General features: G+C 45.5%; 1 protein-coding gene across 3 annotated transcripts in view; it reads left to right on the forward strand.

Moving 5' to 3' along the window:
• Positions 1 to 21,817, forward strand: part of RFX8 (RFX family member 8, lacking RFX DNA binding domain) — an 85,013-nt gene that overhangs the window by 45,770 nt on the left and 17,426 nt on the right. For all 3 annotated transcript variants that reach the window (XM_033175682.1, XM_033175681.1, XM_033175680.1), the window contains exons 5-10: positions 6,660 to 6,723; positions 13,528 to 13,638; positions 14,227 to 14,304; positions 17,003 to 17,116; positions 18,292 to 18,442; positions 21,423 to 21,481. In XM_033175682.1, coding sequence (XP_033031573.1) covers positions 6,660 to 6,723; positions 13,528 to 13,638; positions 14,227 to 14,304; positions 17,003 to 17,116; positions 18,292 to 18,442; positions 21,423 to 21,481 — 577 coding nt within the window. The remainder of the gene's footprint in view (positions 1 to 6,659; positions 6,724 to 13,527; positions 13,639 to 14,226; positions 14,305 to 17,002; positions 17,117 to 18,291; positions 18,443 to 21,422; positions 21,482 to 21,817) is intronic.

Raw genomic sequence — 21,817 nt, forward strand, 5'->3', positions numbered from 1 at the left:
AAACCACAACACACAGAGGAACAGATTTTAAAGCAAGATTGTTCTTGTTAATTTGCAGTGTCAACAAATTGATATCCTACTTTTTGCTTGTGTACTTTTTTTTTTTTTTGTCACACGTGATTCTATCTTAAAAGACAGAATTGTAGAATAGGTAATACTCTACTTGGAAGTCAGAGCTAGATCTCCAGCTCTGTGAATTCTGTTTGTCCTTCATCTGCAAATTGGGGATACTTCTTATCTACCTTCCTAATAGGTGTTCATGAGAACTAAGGTAAAACAAGTAAAACATTGAGGATGAGTAAGTGCTGAGTGTATTTTAATAATTAATGTTATTAGTATAATCAAAATTATATTAGTTTTTCAAAATCGTAATGACATGTCTCAATGTGAATATACATATTTACTATTTTAACGTATATAAAAATATTCATCAAGTCAAAGATATCTTCTCTTAATCAAAACCAAAATAATTACTTCATGTGCTTTGAGGAAGAATGAACGATGAGAGCCTTTACTCTGAAATCTGACACGGAACAAGTATGGTACATGCATTAGGTTTTGTTACATTTTTATCCTCTTACCTTTGTAATTGCTTCAGGTTGTTTCACCACTGGTTAGAGTGATTTGCGAGGGCAAGTTATGATGCCAAAATGATGTCAATGAAAGTCTGGACTAATGACAAATGATGTCAAAACCTGAGAATGTGAATGCAAATTGTAGTTAGACTAAAAAAAGTTAATGTCAAAAAGCATATTAGATAGCTAGCACTACATTTGAAAGACTTTATGGGAAAAATTAAAGAAACAAGATGAGTTATGTGCCATATAATAGTGTCTCAGTCCTCTCTATGCCTGACTTTTTTAGACAAATTGATGCATACAAATTAAAATGCGGTTCTCAGTCTGTGTCTTCACTGTACTGAGTGAAGTGGACAATTTGCCAGTGCCCAGAAGAAACCAGGCCCTCCTCCATTGTCCCTGCGTGAAGCCCAGAAGGAAACTTCAGACCATTGTGTAAGACCTGGGGGACCTCTGAGTCCCTGTGTTCCAGTGAGAGCTGGAAAAGGTCTTGGTGGGGGGCGATCACCAAATCCCAATCCCTCCCTTTACAGCATGCAAAATTGAGGCCCTGGCGCTTCATGTGACTTGCTTAAAGCAATATAGCCAGCTAGCTGCAGAGCTGAACAAGGAGGCCTGTTCCATTGTGCTGCGGGAATTCTCAGCCCTCCTCCCTCCCTGGTCTTCCCCATCTGGGCTCTCCTGCCTCCATCCCCAGCTGACCCCGCCCTTCCCTCCAGTGGTTATTAAATCCTAACATCCAAGGCAGGGGTTGGCTTGGGCCCTGAGGAGCAGTCACTAAGGGGGGCAGCTACCGAGGAATGCAAATGACCCAAGGACTCGCCTGGGAGTCACTCCTGTGTCACAATCTGCCTTGTGCTCTGTTGTTTTCCTCTGACTCGGTGATTTGGCACTGGTAGAACATCACAGGCCTCAGCAGGTGGAGAAGATGCCTTTTGGACTGGAAGCCCTTCCTTCACAAAGAGGCCAGCCCTAGATGATGTGTGTGGTTTCCTTGGCGCTGTATTTTGGCAATGACTATGCTTTTGATCACAGCCTGATAAATGTCCCAAAGGCCTGACTCAGAGCCCCACTCTGGAAATGACGCAGGAGGCAGTGAGCCCAAAGACACAAAGCTGTCCCGGTGGGCACTCAGGGCTTCTGTCTGAAACGGCCACCCCCAGGCCTGCTCTGGCCTCACACTCCCTGCACCTCCTCTTGGGGTGGTGGCCACATATGGAGAACTGCACCCTGGTGGAGCGCTGGTCTACCACAGCCTCCCTTTCTAGCCTAGCGCAGCCGTGCCTGCCAGATGAAAGCCCAGCAATGCCTGCAGTGTTCCCTCCTCTGAATCTGCCAGATCCTCAGGGTGCTGGTGACTTGAACTTGGACCCTCATGAATCCCCACCTTGCTGGTCTCAGCAACTCTCCGCTCACCTGCCTTGTAGCCCAACTATGTTACTGCCTCCGAATCCCTCTGTCACTTGAATATTTTTGTGGTTCTTTGTTTGCAGAGGCCTCAGAAACTAGGTGATTTTAGAAAATAAATATCTCATTAAACCTACATGTTGACCCATCTTGTGAGCCAGTCTCTTAAATTAGGGCATTCCAGAGGTGGAAAGAGATGGCCTTGCCATTCGTTTGAACAGACAAATGTCTTGGTCCGGTCAGGTAGAGATGAGGACTTTTTCTTTTTTTTTTTTTTTTTTTTTATAGTGCTCTGTGACTGATGTATTTCAGCTAGCATAAGGTTCATCCATGTTGTAGCATGCATCAGTACTTAGTTTCCTCTTATTATAGGATAATGTTCCATGGTATGGATATACTGCATTTTATTCATTTATCAATTGTTAGGCATTGGGTTCCTTTCACTTTTGAGCCATTATGAATAGTGCTGCTGTGAACACTCACGTACAAGGTTTTGTGCAGTGGTGCAAACGTAGCTCACCGCAGCCTCAACCTCCTGGGCTCAAGTGATCCTCCTGTCTCCTGAGTAGCTGGGACTACAGGTGTGCACCGCCGTGCCCAGCTAACCTTTGTATTTTTTGTAGAGACAGGTTTCACCATGTTACCCAGACTGATCTTGAACTCTGGAGCTCAAGCCATCTGTCCATCTCAGTTTCCTAAATTGCTGGGATTATAGGTGTGAGCCACTGTGCCTGGCTTTATGTTTAACTATTTGAGGAGCTACCAGATGTTTTCTAAAGTGGTTAAACCACCAGTGTATGTGGATGACCATTTCTCCATATCCTTGTCAACATGTGTTCTTTTTTTTCTTTTTTTTTTTTTCCTTTTTGAGACGGAGTCTCGCTCTGTTGCCTAGGCTGGAATGCAGTGGCATGATCTCGGCTCGCTACAACCTTAGCCTCCTGGGTTCAAGCGATTCTCGTGCCTCAGCCTCCCAAGCAGCTGGGATTACAGGCGTGAGCTACCGTGCCTGACTAATTTTTGTATCTTTAGTAGAGATGGGGTTTCACCATGTTGGCCAGGCCGGTCTTGAACTCCTAACCTCAGGTGATCTTCCTGCTTCGGCCTCCCAAAGTGTTGGGATTACAGGCGTGAGCCACTGTGCCTGGCCGGTGAAGTGGCGTCTTACTGTGGTTTGATTTGCATTTCCCTAATGACTAATGCTGTGGAGCATCTTTTCCTGTGCTTATTGGCCATTTGCACATCTTGTTTGGAGAATATCTCTGCGAGGCTTCCCACTGGGGTGGATATGATCTGAACACCTCGCCAGGCCTGTCGGCTCTGACACATCTGCCCAGTGCTGGCCTCTCTGACCTTCTCATCTTCCACACCCACTGTCACTCCCCCGCTCCAGCCACACTGATCTCCCTGGGTCAGACACAGGGTCTTTGCAGGTGCTGTTCCCTCCGCCTGGGACATTCTTCCCCCTGTGTTACCTGGGGCTAGATTTCTAGTCTATTAGTTTCCTCCTGCTGTAGTTACAGATTACTACAAAGTTGGTGGCCTATAACACCTCAAGTTTATTATCTCAGCATTCTGGAGGTCAGAAGTCCTAACTCAGGGCTGCTGTAGGGGTTTCCTTGCCTTGACTGGCTTCCTGAGGCCTGCAGCATCCTGTGGCTTGTGGCCCCTTCCTCCATCGTCAAAGCCACTGGTGTACATCATCACATCTAGGACTTTTTCATAGATGACCCCATCTCTCCACAAGGTTGAAATATTTTCTCTTTCTCACCGTTAGGTTAATGCATAAAGTCTCCCAATTAAATGCTAAAAAGTAACATACCTCTCCCAGTGAGGATTCCTGCTATACACGGGCCCCTGCATGGCAGGCAGGTCCCTTCAGGCTTCCCTATAAAGATGAGGAGGGTGATGCCTCCCTTTCGATTGCTGTTGAGTTAAGCCCATATTCTGCATTGAATGGAGGCAGAAACTTGGGAGTATCATTTAGGAACTCAAAATAATTGAGAACATTCTCAGTCATAATGAGCATCACTCATTAGTCCAAAGCTCCCAGAGTCGGAGTGGAGGGAGAGGGTTGAGTGATGAAAAGCTGAGAGTTTTCCTCATCATTCCTTTAAGTTTGAAACCAGACATTCTAGCTTTGAAATACCTGTTTCTGAGTATCTATAGGAATGCCCTATGAGGATCAGTGTCACTGTTCAAAATTGTTTAATATGGTGATGTGATGAACACCAACCAGCTCAGGCTAAATGATCACATATGCAGATCTCCTGAGCTCATCAAGCTGCCAGTTGACAAGAGATGTGCATTGTTGGACTAGCAAGAGAACTGGATGGTCCCCTGATGTGTGTTTTCCTAGCACCCAACACTTCAGCTGTCATAACCCTCACTCAACATCTTTGTGATTATTTGTGTAACATTTTTCCTCCCCCATAGGCTATAATCTGTGTGAAAACAGACCTTGTCTCCCTGGATCACAGCTATATCCACCAAGGCCTGGCACAATGCCTGGCATTCAGTAGGCACTGATGAATGAATGAGAAATGGATTGATGATGGATGGATGGATGGATGGAGCTCAGTGTGTTCATTTTGTGATCTTACATTCATTTTCCAAAGAAAACGTATTAGGAGTAGCATGCTGACACAGTGTGGAATGGGGGAGAAAATGCCTTTCCTCCAATTTAGTTGAAGAAAGTCTCACAAGTAACTTTTAGACATTTCTAAAGAGTGATGACCATATTTTCCTGATTAACTTTCTTTTCTATGAGCGCTTTATTTAGTGAAATTTCACTTCTGATATTTTCTTCTGTCTTCTTTCATTCTAGTCTGTATTCTAAGTTTGATTTATTATTTGTTGTTTTTGTTGCTATAATGTCCCAGTATCTGTGGTGATGGGCTGTTTATACATTTTACCTGAAGAAACTGCATAATTGTCACACCTACCCAAGATACTGAGATATGATGCATTCTTTTGGGCTGTCATAACAAAATCCCACCGACTGGGTGGTTTAAGCAACAGAAATTTATTTTCTCACAGTTCTGGAGGCTGGAAGTCCAAGATCAAGGTACCCCAAAGTTAGGTTTCTGGTGAGGGCTCTCTTCCTGGCTTGCAGTCAGCTGCCTTCTTGCTGTGTCTTCACATGTTGTTGTTGTTGTTTTTTTTTTTTTTGTTCACATGGAGAGAAAGAGAAAGAGCAAGTTCTCTGGTGTCTTCTTGTAAGGACACTAGGCCTGGATTGGATTAAGGCCCTATTATTAGGACCTCATTTAACCTTAATTATCTCCTTAATAATCTTATTTACAAATACAGTCCCATTGAGGGCTAAGGCTTCAACACAGGAATTTGGGGAGAAGGCAACTCAGTCCATAATACACGACAAATGGAATTCCTAAGACACTCCAAATTCTTTGCCTTTGGCTCCTCTAGCGTTGCCCATCACCCTATGTGCACATGCAGGGCTTATCCATATACTCTTTCAGGTTGAATAGATGCTGTGTCCTGCAGCCACTGGAAAGTCCAAGGTAAAATTTCTATTTTGGTAACAACTGTTATTAAAAGATGAAGAGTGCCTTTCTAGTGGGTTTGTGTCCAGACCCTGAATCTGTGTGCCGTGCTTTGAAATAGAACATTATGTGGAAACATTTATCAGATGGGTATCAAGCATTCTGCCCAGTTTTCTATGACTTGGTTTGAAGAATGGACTGACCTAAACCTTCAGAAGAGAGCCCTAGGGGCTTTCAAGAGGCTGGGACGGACGTATAACCATCCTATGTGGAAAGAAAGCCATTTTCCTCTACCTCCCCTCTGACTTCCACCTCCTCCCAGGTTCTCCTCACCTGGAAGACCGTTGCCTAGCTTCCAGAAGCACAGCAAGAGGCTGCTGTAGAGGCTGCTGGCTTCCTCTTCTCTCTTTTTATGTTCAGGTAGAGCTGAAATCATCAGGCAGGAGGATGTGTGTTGACTTGGAGTAGACAGTCCCACCAAAGTCACGTCTGCCCTTGGCTCGGCCACAACTCTGGTACTGAGTGGCGGGGAAGTGGGAGGAGACATCACCACCTCTGGCATCTTGAGAATGGACATTCCGCGGTACAAGTGAACTGGGCTCACAGTTTCTCAAATGCTGATGATTAAAGAAAAAATGTGCTGTAGTGCATAGATAGGACTGAGTCTGTTCTCCATTATGTATAAACTTCTCCATTATCATATATGAATCCAAGAGGCATGGTGAAATGCAATTTACATCTGTATTATTAATTACCAGTGTCTTTGTTCTGTAAAGGTGTTCTTCTACATCCATCAACTCAGAGGATATTACGATTTCCGTATCGATCATTTACAGTGCACCAAAATCAAAAAGTAATAAGATTTCACGTTCATGATGGTTTTTCTTTTCCCACAGGAGTGAATTCTACCCATGACGATATCATATTCTTGCTTCTGAAAGGAATAAACCTTTAAAAAGAAATGAGTGGTTGTCCCAGTTACAGAAATGGATTTTTTAAATCCCCAAGCTTGCGATCATTACCATTTGTGAATAGAAACATGGCAGAGGGGTTTTCAATAAAAGTTATACCCCTAAACAGATAACCTTGCTGCAAAAGAAACTTCATGCTTCTGCTCAGAGACAAGTGTCTTGCTAAAATTACTTCTCTGTTTTCTGTTCCTTCACAGTGGAGATGCCATCGCCTTTGAAAAATCTACTAATTATAACAGCATTATCCAACAGGAAGCAACAGTGAGTGTTGAATCAAATAGATTTACTATAATAGACCCAGACCCAGCAATACCAGTGATTGCTTAATTTGATCCAGCTATTTTTCTGTGTGTAATGTTCTTACTCTGGGTAGCCCCTAACCGTTCACCCATCTGACCATGAATGTTCAGTGCCCACCACTTTGCATACACTGTGCCAAGACAGACATAGTCTCTGTCCTTAAGGAACCTACTGTTTGGCTGCACATTCCCTGCTTAACTGTGTTTCTTCAGCTAAAATTAAAGGATATATAGGCTGTTGGCAATAAATGTGTCTGAAGTGTCTCCCTATTACAGTTACAGCTCTTTGAATTAGGACACCAGAACTGTGAATAACTAATGTATGACATCATGAGTTGATTTTATTTTAGTGGGCCAAAACGATATGATAGTACTTGGATACTGTCTTAGTGCGAGCTGCAAATTACCATCGACAGAATGGCTTCCACAACAAACATTTATTTCTCACAGTTCCAGAGGTTGGAAGTCCCAGGTGCCAGCGTGGCCAGGTTACGGGAGGGCCCTCTTTCAGGTTGCAGACGACTTCTCATTGTGTCTCACGTGGCGGAAAGAGAGGGAACAAGCACTAATCTCATTCATGAGAGCTCCACTTTTGTGACCTAATTACGCCCAAAGGCCCCACCTCCAAATACCATCACTGGGATTAGGGTTTTTTTGTTGTTGTTGTTGTTTTGAGATGAAATCTCATTCTGTTGCCCCGGCTGGTTCAAGCGATTCTCCTGCCTCAGCCTCCCAAGTAGTTGGGATTACAGGTGCCTGCCACCACACTGGCTAATTTGTGTATTTTTCATAGAGACAGGGTTTCACAAGTTGGCCAGGCTGGTCTCGAACTCCTGGTCTCAAGCGATCTGCCCCCCTCGACCTCCCAGAGTGCTGGGATTACAGGAGTGAGCCACCATGCCCAGCCGGGATTAGGGTTTTAACCTAGGTTTTGACCTGGGCGGGATACCAACATTCTGTCCATAACAGATACTGTCTTGTTGACAAGTGTCATTGAACAGATAACCTTTTATAAATGTGTTTTGTGACCAGCTTTCATGAGGGGTGAATAGGTTGTGTAAGAACAGCTAAAAACAAACAAAGCCCCTCTACTTAAGTAGAACACAGTTTTGTAGTTGGGAAACTAAGCTAGACGTGGAACAATGGGTACCATGTCGAGTGAGCAGTTCAGACCATGGGTCGTTTAGGAACTCCAAATTGGGGGTGGGGGAGAGGGGCTATGGGAGGCAAGAGTGATTAGGGAGCACTGCACTAAAGAGTGCAGTTCCTACTGCTCCTGTGACAAATTAGCACAAACTCAGTGACTTAACACAAATTTATTACCATACAGCCCTGGAAGTCATCATGCCAACACCATTCTTACCAGACTAAGATCAATGTGTTGGCAGAGCTGTGTTCCTTCTGGGCATTCTAGAGAAGAATCCATTCCTTCCCTTTTCCAGCTTCTGGAGGTCTCTCCCGTTCCTTGGAGTTCGAGACCAGCCCGGCCAACATGGCAAGCCCCGTCTTCAAAGCCAGCAAAGGCAGGCTGAATCCTCACACTGCAGTCTCTCTGGCTCCCTGCAGCTGGGAAAGGTGGCTCTCCCTAAAGTACCTTTATGATGACATGAGGCCACTTGGATAAGGCAGGAAAACCTCCCGTCTCAAGGTCCTTAACCTTAATCACATCCGTAAGGTCCCTTTTGCCATGCAAGGGAACATAGTCATAGGTTCCAGGGATTAGGACATGGACATTTTTGGGGTGGAGAGGCCTGATTCTGCCTGTCACACCGCCCTTGAGCTGGTCCTGGAGGGGGTCGCTGGCTCCTCTCTTAGGAGGGTGTTCATTTTGAGGGTGTAGCCTGCATTGGAGCCAGGAGGTGATGACAAACGTGTGTGGAACCCAGCGTGCATATGCTGGGGAGCAGTGCCCTGGGCGAGGTAGGTGGAGAGGACCAGAGGGCACAGAGCTTGTCGATGCTAGGCAGAGAACTTGGATTTGACCCGGGGGACCGTGGAGCACCATCGAGGCATCTTCAGAAGGAGAGTAACAGGATACCTTTGCTTTGGGGGCAGTAATTCTGGGAACAGTGTCTTCAAGGATGCAGGAAGGATCAAAGGCATTCAGGAGAATTGATGGAGTAACTCCGGGGAGGTAGATGGTGCCTGGTGGAGCAGGTGATGGTGGGAAGGCATCACACATCAGACTCTCAGGGGCTGACACCTAGTGTATGCTCACTAAAGAATGAGTACATGAATGGTAGTATGTATCTCTAATGACATTTCTTGGGTCTATCGAAAATCTCAAACTGCATTTAATGTACCTAAATAATCTACATAGAATTTCTCATTTTTTTCTTTTTTGGAGATGGAGTCTCGCTCTGTCGCCCAGGCTGGAGTGCAGTGGCCGGATCTCAGCTCACTGCAAGCTCCGCCTCCCAGGTTTACGCCATTATTCTGCCTCAGCCTCCCGTGTAGCTGGGACTACAGGCATCCGCCACCTCGCCCGGCTAGTTTTTTGTATTTTTTAGTAGAGACGGGTTTCACCGTGTTAGCCAGGATGGTCTCGATCTCCTGACCTCGTGATCCGCCCATCTCAGCCTCCCAAAGTGCTGGGATTACAGGATTGAGCCACCGCGCCCGGTCTCATTTTTTTCTTTGTCATTTTTCAGATACAGCTTTTTTTGGATACATATTTGTCATTATGCAGTATTTATTTATTTATTTTACTTTTTAGAGACAAGGTCTTGCTCTTTTGCCCAGGTTGGAGTGCAGTGGCACGATCCCAGCTCACTGGAGCCTCCAACTTCTAGGCTCAAGCCATCCTCTCACCTCAGCCTCCTGAGTAGCTAGGACTACAGGTGTATGTCAGTCACCATGCCCAGAAATGGGTTTTTGGTTCTTGTTTTTGTTTTTTTGTTTTGTTTTAATTTTTTTGTAGGCTCTTACTATGTTGCCCATGCAGGTCATGAACTCCTGGCCCCAGGCAATCCTCCTGCCTCAGCCTCCAAAAGTTCTGGGATTGCAAGCATGAGCCACCACACTCAGCACGGTATTTATTTAAAAGTTGGTGGATTTTTAAAGACTGATATACAATAGATGTATATATTTTCTGGATACACGTGATATTTTGATACATTTGTATACTGTGTAAAGATCAAATCAGTATAATTGGGATACCTATTGCCTTAAACAGGTATCTTTTCTTTATCTGGGGCAGCCAAATGATTCTCGTCTGGGTATTTGAAAATATCAAATAGATTTTTGTGAATTATAGTAACCCTACTGATTGATCAAAGCCTCGGTCTCATCTCTTCTGACTGACTGTCTGTCTGTACCCACGGATCAACTTCTCTGCATCCCCTTCTTTGCTTTGTTAAGTTGTTGTTTCCACACTGGAATTCCTCAGCATGCTTCCTGAATACCTTCTGCTGCAGAGAATCTTCTGCAGGGATCCACACGTTAGTGGCTCTGTACTCTACTTTTACTTTAGATTTCTGGTTGTTTATGTTGTAAAGAAATATTTCAATTTATGATTTTAAAAATATTGTTTGTGAAAGACCAATTCTTTTCACAGTTTCTAATGAAAGGATTATGCCTATAAGTAATGTCTATGGAGGAAGAGACCTCAGGGAATTGACTTCAGGAAATCATGAATTTGCTCTTTATTATGTTGTGTAATAAAACACTTTTATATTCTCCCTGTAATCGTTTCTTGAATATCTTAACAGTACATTGTCAGATGTTTTCTTCTGAACAGGTGAAACGGTGTTATATGTGCCATGGTGAAATGTAGAGATTTCTGTAGCATTCGGCAAAGAACTGGCTGCCTAAGGCTGCGGTTCTCAGCATGGCATGCAGAAGGCTCAGTAGGGAGGCTGGTTATACATTTGGAGTTCTCGTCTCATCAGACTCACCAGAGGCCTGGGAACATGGATCTCAAGTGCCCCAAGGGATTCTGATGTGTTTGAGAATGCTGCTTTGGGAATACCAGCAGTAACACTCAGAGAACACTGACATAACCAGGAGGTGAGAGTGTGAGTGCACTGGAAAATACGGATATAGTTGGGGTCTTGCAGTATGAGAGGTTAGCCCAGAGTTGAAATTGAGGATTCCTCAGTTCTCTAACAGAAGCACCTATGATCAGGCCAATGAGCTTCACGGAATAGCTCCATCCTTCCGTATGATCAACTTGAGCATCACCCATACCCATATACGAGAAGACCTATCTTCTTTTTTTTTCCTGTTTCAATTTTTTTTTTTATTATACTTTAAGTTCTAGGGCACATGTGCACAACGTGCAGGTTTGTTACGTGTGTATACATGTGCCATGTTGGTTTGCTGCCCCCATCAACTCGTCATTTACATTAGGTATTTCTCCTAATGCTATCACTCCCCCAGCCCCCCACCCTGACAGGCCCCGGTGTGTGATGTTCCCTGCCCCGTGTCCAGGTGTTCTCATTGTTCAGTTCCCACCTATGAGTGAGAACATGCAGTGTTTGGTTTTCTGTCTTTGCGATAGTTTGCTCAGAATGATGGCTTCCAGCTTCATCCATATCACTACAAAGGACACGAACTCATCCTTTTTCATGGCTGCATAGTGTTCCATAGTGTATATGTGCCACATTTTCTTAATCCAGTCTACCATTGATGGTCATATGGGTTGGTTCCAAGTCTTTGCTATTGTGAGTAGTGCCTCAATAAACATACGTGTGCATGTGTCTTTATAGCAGCATGATTTATAATCCTTTGGGTTTATACCCAGTAATGGGATGGCTGGGTCAGATGGTATTTCTAGTTCTGGATCCTTGAGGAATCTCCACACTGTCTTCCACAATGGTTGAACTAGTTTACACTCCCACCAACAGTGTAAAAGCGTTCCTATTTCTCCACATCCTCTCCAGCACCTGTTGTTTCCTGACTTTTTAATGATCACCATTCTAACTGGTGTGAGATGGTATCTCATTGTGGTTTTGATTTGCATTTCTCTGACGGCTAGTGATGATGAGCATTTTTTCATGTGTCTGTTGGCTGCATAAATGTCAAGAAGACCCATCTTCTGATGACTCCGAATAAAGCCAACATTCTAAAATGTGGTATGAATGAGGCTTAGACAGCACCCAATGGAGAGACCCCTTTGAGCTGTCCCCTCTGTGTTCCTGCTTTATGTATTTATTTAGACATCTATACCCCTACGTCATTCCAACAGTATTAATGGGAGAAGTTTTAACGTGGCATCTCCATAACATTGTGTGCATAGTATTCATTTTCTCCAGGGAGAGAGTCAGTTGCTTTCATCAGATTCTCAGAGAAGTTCAGAATCACAACAGAATTATGAGGGGCAGATTTCAGGGCACCGAGAGGACAGCTGAGCATGCTGTCTAAACTTGCGTGATCCTCAGTGAAGTACTGGTATATACTGAGACATTGGAGAGGAGGAAGACACAGTGGTGCCTGTTTTCCGGTGTGCGCAGCACTGCGTGTGATGGTGGCTGAGCTCACTCCTCCTCTAAAGGGTGGGCACAGGTGATCAGAGAAGCTGCCCTGCCCTCAGATGTCTGATAGACAGAAACGTACCAAAACCCACAAAAGCAATTCTATAAGTGAGTAGCTTAGTGAGGCTTAGGGTTCATAAGGACTGGGCAGGCTAAGGATGGAATGCTGACCTTGGAACTGTAGGGTCAGAGAGCAGGTCATGAGGTTGGAGAGAAAATGAAAAGTCACAGTCTGGCGTAGCAGGGTTGGCAGCTCAGTTTTTGACTTGGAGGAATTCTTTCATCCTACTTTATTGTAAGGGAAATTATTCAAAAGCAGTCTGTGAAAACACTGATGAAATCATTTCAAATAAAATGGATACCCTTTATTCAGACCAGGAGGAGCCCTCACGCCTCCCCGTGCCCAGAGGGGACAGCAACATGAGTGACACAGGGAGGCAGGGAGGAATGTCACACTTGCTTTCTGCCATGCCACCTTTCTTCCTCCTTCCCATCCTATAATTGGCTCCTTTTTTTTTTTTTTTTTTCTGAGATGAAGTTTTGCTCTTTGTCGCCCAGGCTGGAGTGCAGTGGCACGATCTTGGCTCAACCAATTCTCCCGCTTCAGCCTCCCAAATAGCTGGGATTACAGGCACCCACCACCACGCCCAGCTAATGTTTGTATTTTTAGTAGAGACAGGGTTTCACCGTGTTGACTAGGCTGGTCTTGAACTACTGACTTCAAGTGATCCACCCGCCTCTGCCTCCCAAAGTGCTGGGATTATAGGGCATGAGTCACCATGCCAGGACCTGTAATTGGTTCTTCTAAAGGAAAGTCCATGCTCCTCATTTTCCTTGTTGGCAACGGCCCTGAGATTTCTCATACAACCAACCGTTGTTATGATATAGGCAGGATGACCCAAACAGGGTATGATTTTATTTCAAACAGAAACAAGTACATGGACAAGGGTTGTAGAAGTGTATTTGTGATATTAAATAATTCATAGGTAATAGTCTTATTGTACATTGCTACGGAGGATTTATAAATAGACGATCCCAAGAGAGATACATTTGGTAATATATTAAATCCTGTCCCTTCCCTGATGGCCATCGTTCATAGAATTACAGACAAAAATTAGCAGCATGTGGAATAAAATAGGAGAGGAAAGCTGCAGGAATCAGTAATGTGTGCAGAGGTGTGGCTAAAAGGTTACATACCATATTAACTTAGAGTAGTGTGATCATAAGATGATTTATATGCCAAGAAAGTATTTTATTTTAAAGACATAATCCGTTGCACAAATGATTTTTAGTGTGAAGATCATTCACCGATGAAGAGAGACCCAGTTGGATCCTCTTTGTCTGAATTCAGGAGATGTCCATTTTTGGAGCAAGAGCTGGCAAAGAAATACTCTTGTAATGTGGTAGGTTTGCACTCATGGGGCAATTAACCTTTCATGCTGTGTGATGCTTAGGGCAGTAAATAGCTTCCTTTTGTGCCTGTGGTCATAGTTGTGTCACATGGAATAATGTTTGCCTTTGCCGCACACATGAGGACCAGCAACCTTCCCTGGCTTGATGGTGCTCATAAAGTTTAGGGTTCCTATCACATCCTACGGCAAGGCTCCCCCTGGGACTGCTGCTTCCCCAAGACAAAGAAAGGAACAGATACATGGATTTTCTAGAAATTAGGGCTGGGGAATTATGGAGGGGGAAAATTGAAGTTTAGAAAAAAACATGTCAACATTTGTTGGCCTTTGTAGTGGTAGAATAAATCTGTAAGTATGAGTTATGACATTGAAATGAAAGCTACATGAACTACCAGCCTATAAGGTCTGCGTTCATTTACAGAAACAAACAAAAAATATGCTATGGCCCAAGTGAAGAGCCCAGCTATTGTCATTTGAGAACTGCGACAAGAGCGGCCTCTGAGAGCTTCAGAAAAGTCTGTGAGGATCAGTTCATTTCTGAAATGGCCCACAAGCTGAAATAATTTTCCATATTCTTCCTAGATGGCCTTCCTTGCTGATGAATACTGCAACTATTGTCGAGACATTTTACGAAACGTGAGGAACCAAGAACTTGAGAGGGTAGGGTTTTATCTATAAAATACAAGCATTTATGACTCATTATTCATCATTTTTATTTGAAGAGACCCCATCAACAGATGTCCAGTGATAGCCCACTGCACTGAAGTGCTTACATGCTATGCACCTTTGTCGTAGTTGTTGAGTTCCTGAAGGTAACATTGATATTCAGTGTTATCAGTTGGAAATTCTCCAAGGTGCTACTACAGATAACTTTAGGCTCTAATACAAATTCAGCTATTTTTTAGATCCTAATTCCGCTCATTTTGAATAAAGTATTGGTAATAAAATTCACCCTGGAATTTTCAATGGTGCTGAAGAGCCATTTTATTGATATGTGCTAACTGAAGATGGAGTAGGACTTTGCAGCTGAGTGATCTGGCATGGGTATTGTCATGATTGGATTTTATCCTAGAATTGGCTGTGGAAAACATGAATAGATCTTTTAGCTATTCTGAGTTTCATCTTCTGAAGTGTGAGATGAAAATCCAAGGAAACAAGTGCACATTCAAATGAGAATTTTTTCCTGATGCTTTAGTATATTCTAAGCACTTCAACTTTGGGTGATAACGTTCATTCAGCACGATTGCATTTACTACCTACTCAGCGTAAAGCATTCTAGAGAGGGAAAGACCAAGATGCCTTCAGGATGGCCCCTGTCCTGTTGATGCAATGTTACAAATATCCATCCACACTGGATATCTGACATATTCCTTTCCTCCTTCACTTACTCATCAAATATGTATTTAATTCCCACCCCGTGACCAACACCATTACCAGGACTAGGAAAGTATTCTCCATAAGGCTTGAGAAGTTAGTAGTCTGGTAATGAAAGGAGCAATGTTACCCAATAAATATGATGCAATGTGGAAAGTTCTAGAATAGCTGCATGATTAGACTATTCTGGGTGCCCAGAGAAGGCCAGGGAGTGCTTCCACAGCAGGCCACATTGCTGCTGACTCTAGTAGGAAAGGCAGAGGTGCAATAGACAGAAAATGGGGTAGGAGAGGGATTCCAGGTAGAACCCACAGTGCAGGTAAAGACAGCATGATGTTCACAAGCATGATGTGACAAAAAGGTCACTATGACTATATTTTATTATTTCTTTTCTTTTCTTTTTTTTTGAGATGCAATCTTGCTCTGTTGCCCAGGCTGGAGTTCAGTGGTGCCATCTCGGCTCACTGTACCTCCACCTCCTGAGTTCAAGCGATTTTCCTGCCTCAGCCTCCTGAGTAGCTGGGACCTACAGGTGCCCACCACCACGCGCTGCGGCTAATTTTTTGTATTTTTAGTAGAGACAGGGTTTTACTCTGCTGACCAGGCTGGTCTCAAACTCCTGACCTCAGGTGATCTGCCCACCTCGGCCTCCCAAAGTGCTGGGATTACAGCCGTGAGCCACCGCGCCCAGCCTAGATTTTATTATTTCTAAAGAAGAGAAGCCAGAGGGGAGGTGGGAAAGTAGGCTGATGCCAGAAAGGGCCTCGGATGCCCCAGGAAGAACTCTGACTTATTGAGAAGACAGTGGGGGAGCAGTGACAATAAGGCTTGGCCGTCGTGGGACAGACAGGCAGTGAGGAGGTCTTGTCACAGTTGAGGTGAGAAGCGACAAGGGTCGGTTCTGAGGCAGTGACAGTAATATCAGAGAGAAACGGGCAGGTTAGAGAAATATTCCAGAGGACAGCACAACAGGTTTGGTGATTTGGACGCGGGTGGTGAGGGGTGAGCAGAGGTAGGTCTGTGGTGGTGGCTCCACCCAGACCCCTCTTCCCCAAAGCTCCATGCTCCAAGGTTCCCAGCCTGAGAGAACAGGGATTGCTACACCCTGTGTTGTATTTTTTGGAGTCTCTTTGGAGAAGTCTTCTCTAGAATTCATGCCCTGATAACAGGATTTTAAATCAGAGCCTGTGGCCAAGTAATTCAGGAGTTGACCCTAACTTCCTTGATGACCTACGCATGGGGCCAGTGCCTTGTCTAGTGTCACTGGCAAATCCTAGCACCAGGACCAGGGGAGATACAACGAGGTTGTGATGGCTTGCAGTATCTGAGCCTGTGGAAATCCCAGACAGGCAAGAGTCTCTATTGGCTGCAAAGCCGATCAGTCACCTGGTTCAAGAACGGAAACTGAAAAGTCAACATGGGAAAAAAACAGAAAAGAGGAGCCGCCATTTTGATGCTCCACGAAGTTGTCCACCTAAGTCTTTAGAGAAGGCTCCTGTGTAGAACCACACCAGTCCCCTTTTCCTTCCACAGTCGTTAGGCGACTTCTAACTTGATGGCAAGGAGGAGGTCTCGTAGATTAAGTACTATCACACCTCTCTCTGAGCGGAAAAATGATTGAGGCAGTCACTCAGTCAGTCAATGAACGTTTGTTCTCTCTCGGCTGTGCCCTGTGGCCCAGTCCTCATCCTAGTATAATCAGCTGGGGCCCCCTTGTGGTCAGAAACAGCTTCCTTTCTAGAAACTGCCTCAAGAAAATATTAATAATGTTCTACATTATCTCATCCAACTGGCAGGTGCTTTCAGATGGGTTGTTGGAAAGAATTCTATCAAAATACAGCTTGGAAAAGCTGAGAGGCAAAGCTTTACACGTACTGGAACAAAATTCATCCCATTGTCATCCGGGGCTACGGAAGTATCCATGGGAGGGTTAGTCTTGTGAGGTGGAAAGAGTTTTGGCGATATGCTCTGTTACTTACCCCAGGTGGAGGACTTGCTTACTTCCTTCTGGAAGTCTCTGCAGCCAGACACAGTCATGCTGATGTCATTGCCTGATGTGTGCCAGCTCTTTAAATGTTACGACGTCCAGCTGTACAAGGTAGGGGGACACGTGAGTCTCTAGGGTATATCCACTGCAGAAATTGCCGGCAAATGCTGGGTTTGGACCCACAGCTCCACCTCTCTGCAGTCCCCATGGTCCTCTCAGGAGTGAATAGTGGGGTGTGTGGACCAGGAGCCCTTTGAGCTCTGCCTGACACTCAGTTTTCGTTTGTGAATTATCTCATGGAAACCAAAAGCCAATGCACATAGTGACCTCTAGTTCCATACCAGTGAAGCCCGAATTGAGTCGAAGTTCTTTCTCTGGGAATTTCTGGAAAATAAGACATTCTAAAATGAATAATTGGAATAATTTTGTAATATGCATAACTGCCAGGGTTTTTGTTTTGTTTTGTTTTGCTTTGCTTTGCTTTAGTTGAAGCTCTATCTCTAAAGTGATTGTATTTGGAGGGTTGTATTTGCAGGGTCAGGTCTGTATCTTTTCTGGGTTACAAATGTGTTCTCCTTCAGCGAGTCACAAGCCTTACCTTTTATTTGAGTATTTTTAAGGAAATCATCTAGTACTTTGAAGTTTTCAACACAAAGATTGAAAACTGGAAGCTGGGTTCAGCCCTTAAATATGTTTGGTTTGACCCACCTAGTACTGGCCGGCATTGTGTGATTTTTTAAAAATATTTGTATCACTTAACAATCTTTGAAAAATACTTGAGGCCGGGAGCAGTGGCTCATGCCTGTAATTCCAGCACTTTGGGAGGCTGAGGCAGGTGGATCACGAGGTCAGGAGTTCGAGACCAGCCTGGCCAAGATGGTGAAACCCTGTCTCTACTAAAAATACAAAAAAATTAGCCAGGTGTGGTGGCGTGCATCTGTAATTACAGCTACTTGGGAGGCTGAGGGAGGGGAATCGCTTGAACCCGGGAGGTGGAGGTTGCAGTGAGCCGAGATCGCACCACTGCACTCCAGCCTTGGTGACAGAACGAGACTCCATCTCAAATAAATAAATAAAAATATAGGAAAAGAATTCCAACTGTGGCTGCACCAGTCTGACGTCCTGCACGGGAAGCAGTGGCCAGGCTGCGTGATGCTGCCCCCTCAGACTGGGTGGGGACCCACTCTCAGACTTCTTGAGACCCGCCCTGTCCCCGTGGCATATTTGAGCTTCAGTCACACCTGCACCATCAGCAGAATCATAGTGTCTTGATACTTTTGTTGTAGGGAATTGAGGATGTTCTCCTTCATGACTTCTTGGAAGATGTTTCTATTCAGTACTTGAGATCTGTGCGGTTATTTAGTAAGAAATTTCAGCTGTGGCTTCTTAATGCTCTGGAAGGTTTTCCAGCCCTCTTGCAGATCTCCAAACTCAAAGGTAGGTTTCAATGAAAAAAATAAATTCTGGGCTGGTGCAGTGGCTCATGCCTGTAATCCCAGCACTTTGGAAGGCTGAGGCAGGAGGATCGCTTGAGCCCAGGAGTTTGAGACCAGCCTGGGCAACATAGTGAGATCCTGTCTCTACAAAAAAAAGTTTTAAAAATTAGCTGGGTGTGGTGGCACACACCTGTGGTCCTAGCTACTCAGAAGGCTGAGGCAGGAGTATCACTTGAGCCCAGGAGGTCGAGGCTGCAGTGAGCCGTGATCATGTCACTGCACTCCAGCCTGGGTGACAGAGCAAGACCCTGTCTTTAACATAAAGTAATTAATTAATTAATTAATTCTGTAAGCATAGATGAAGCATCTGACTTTCAACCTGGGCAGTAGCTTTTAGCTGCTACCCCATGCACTCAGCTACAGTCCGGAAGACCCAGCCTGCTGAGGGTTTCTGACTTTTAGTGCTGGTGGTGGATTTTTGTGCTGATCCAGCCACACCCTTTTAAGCTATTTCTCTTCTGATTACTAACATGAACTCAAAAGTCCAGGTCAAGCTGTTCTACGTGTGGATATTCACCAGGGCATTCACGTCTCACACCCGAATTGCACCATCTCTCTGCTGAGTTTCTTTTTTTTTTTTTTTTTTTTTGAGACGGAGTCTCGCTGTGTCGCCCAGGCTGGAGTGCAGTGGCGCGATCTCGGCTCACTGCAAGCTCCGCCTCCCGGGTTCCCGCCATTCTCCCGCCTCAGCCTCCGAGTAGCTGGGACTACAGGCGCCCGCCACTGCGCCCGGCTAGTTTTTTGTATTTTTTAGTAGAGACGGGGTTTCACCGTGTTAGCCAGGAGGGTCTCGATCTCCTGACCTCGTGATCCGCCCGCCTCGGCCTCCCAAAGTGCTGGGATTACAGGCTTGAGCCACCGCGCCCGGCCTCTGCTGAGTTTCTAGAATGCTTTCCCCTTGGGTCTGACTGCCAGGCTGCAGTCTCTGAATGCTGCTTCCACCAGGCTATTTATCTGTTCAAGGCCTGCAGTGGCTTCCGAGCGTGAGCCTGAACTGCTCTGTCACCTGGTCCAGTTCTCTATAAATCTGCCCTCTTTGTGCCCCTGCAACTCCATGCTCCTTCAAAGGCCAGCCCACACCTGCCATGCCCTGTCAGATCGTCCTGGAAATACTCATTTTCTCCCTCTCACCTTTGTGAAGTTTTTCTATCATTGCCTGAAGCTCTCGAACTCCCCACGGGGTCCCACCCTCCTTGGCCAGCTCAGGGCCATTTTCTCACCAAGCCGGCGCCAGTTATTTCCCCACGTTTTTATGAGTCTTGCTTCCTTTGCAGTTGTTTCCTAGGTGGTGCAGATAGGGCACTTATCAAAGTGCCTGTATCATAGGACCATGTATAATCACCACCCCCACCGCCCCCGCCCCGCACCCCCAGTGTGTTCACTACTCACACTGAGTACCCTGATCCAGTTTGCCCCACTTGGAAATTTTAGGGACGTTGCAGAAGGTGAGACTGGGACTTGCTGCAAAGGGGTCCAAGGAGTAGGGAGCAGAGCCTCGCTCCAGTTTTCCTGTGCTCCTTTAATACCTGCCTGAATTCAAGCCTCTGTCTCTTCACTCTTTAGGCTACTTCAGCAGTTTCCTAGTTGGTCATCCTGCTTCCATCCCACTCCCCAGCCAAACTCTCCTGCACCCACAGTGATCATTCTAAAACAGCAATTAATCAATTACTAACTTCCCCTGGCCTCTGCTGCCCAGATGGCCCACTCTCCTCCACTGCTGTGCAGTCATTCACAGTTTGGCCTCTGGCCCCATCCCTGTCTCCATCTCCCCAGGGACTCCCATGACCCAACAGTACTCTTCAGCAACACTAGACTGGCTGTCCCCAGAAAAGGCCCTTATTCCTGCCATTTTCTATGCTTGGACTGCCTCCTGCCCCATTTCTCCTGGCTAACTCCTACCTACGCGTCAAAACCCAGATTAAATGTCACCTTCTCAGTGAAGCTTTCCTGGATACCTTCTTCCAAACAGCCTCCCTTTCTTCCTTGTGCTCTCACATCGCATGGGAGCACTTAGGCTGCTTTTGGGATGTGTTTTCATATCTGGTGACCCACCCTCCGGAGCACGAGCCCCTTGAAGAGAAGGGCTGTCCTCTTGCATCCATCAGCTCAGCAGCCATCCAACAAATAGCTACTGAGCAAGCACTGCACGAGTGTTCTCCCAAATATTTGTCAAATGAATGAATGCATTCAAGAGGAGAACACCTGTTTCTGTGTGTTCCCTTTTCATCCTTTCCTTTCCTTTGATTATTTTCCAAGGAAAGCACTGTAGGATGAGAAAGCTGGGGGTGCTCAGGATTCCTGGGTAAAAACCCTAAACTCCTCTGAGTACCTGTCTTAGTCTAATCTGGCTGCTGTAGTAAAATATCACCCACTAGGTGGCAGTAAATAAACAACAGAAATGTATTGCTTGTAGTTCTGGAGGCTGGGAAGTTCAAAATCAAGGCACCCACAGATGGGTGTCTGGGGAAAGTCTGCTTACTGGTTCACAGACGGCTGTTTTTTTGTGTTGTCTTCACGTGGTGAAAGAGGCAAGGGGTCTCTCTGGGGCGCCTAATCCTCTTCATGGGAACTCCACACTCAGGACCTCATCACCTCCCCAAGGCCCCACTTCCTAACACTGTCACAATGGGGGTGAGGTTCAACATATGAAATTGGGGGTGTGGGACACAGACATTCAGATCATAGTAGCACTCATGTCAGATGCTGGGGCTACTTAGTTTTTCTGGCACATGAGGACATTTCAGCCAAGTGTCCCCTGCCAGGATCTCGTAGCCACTCAGAGAGGGCCAGCAGACGGGGTGGGGAAGTTGCAGTTTAGCCAACTATGCCTTCCTACCCCAAACATGTGCCTTCTCTTCCCTACTGCCCACATGAGAACTTGAAGTTATCGTATTAATGGCTATGTGTGTTGTTCTTAACAGAAGTTACTCTATTTGTCAAAAGACTAAGAAGAAAGACGTACCTTTCCAATATGGCTAAGGTAGGTTTCAGCCAAGCAGATAGGAGGGAACAAGGCAGTTTCCTGAAAAGAGGTGAAAGCTCTAAGTGCCTGTTAAGAGCGGGTGGTTGCTCTGTCCACCTGGAGGGCAGAGGGCAGGCAGGGTGGCCTTGCCTGGCCACTGGCAGAGGAGTCCAGGTGGGCCCCTGTGACTCAAAACTAAAAGCCTGCCCCCTTCCCGCCCATCCTCAGGAAGGCTCCAATCTCCTGGCTTTCTCTGGGCAGGAGGGAAAGCAGGTCAACATTTAAAAGATGCCCAATGTCCTGGTGTGGAGGGCTCATACCTGAAATCCCAGCACTTTGGGAGGCCGAAGTAGG

This window comes from Trachypithecus francoisi, unplaced genomic scaffold, assembly GCF_009764315.1.
Source record: "Trachypithecus francoisi isolate TF-2019V2 unplaced genomic scaffold, Tfra_2.0 Lachesis_group17, whole genome shotgun sequence".
Lineage (NCBI taxonomy): Eukaryota > Metazoa > Chordata > Mammalia > Primates > Cercopithecidae > Trachypithecus > Trachypithecus francoisi.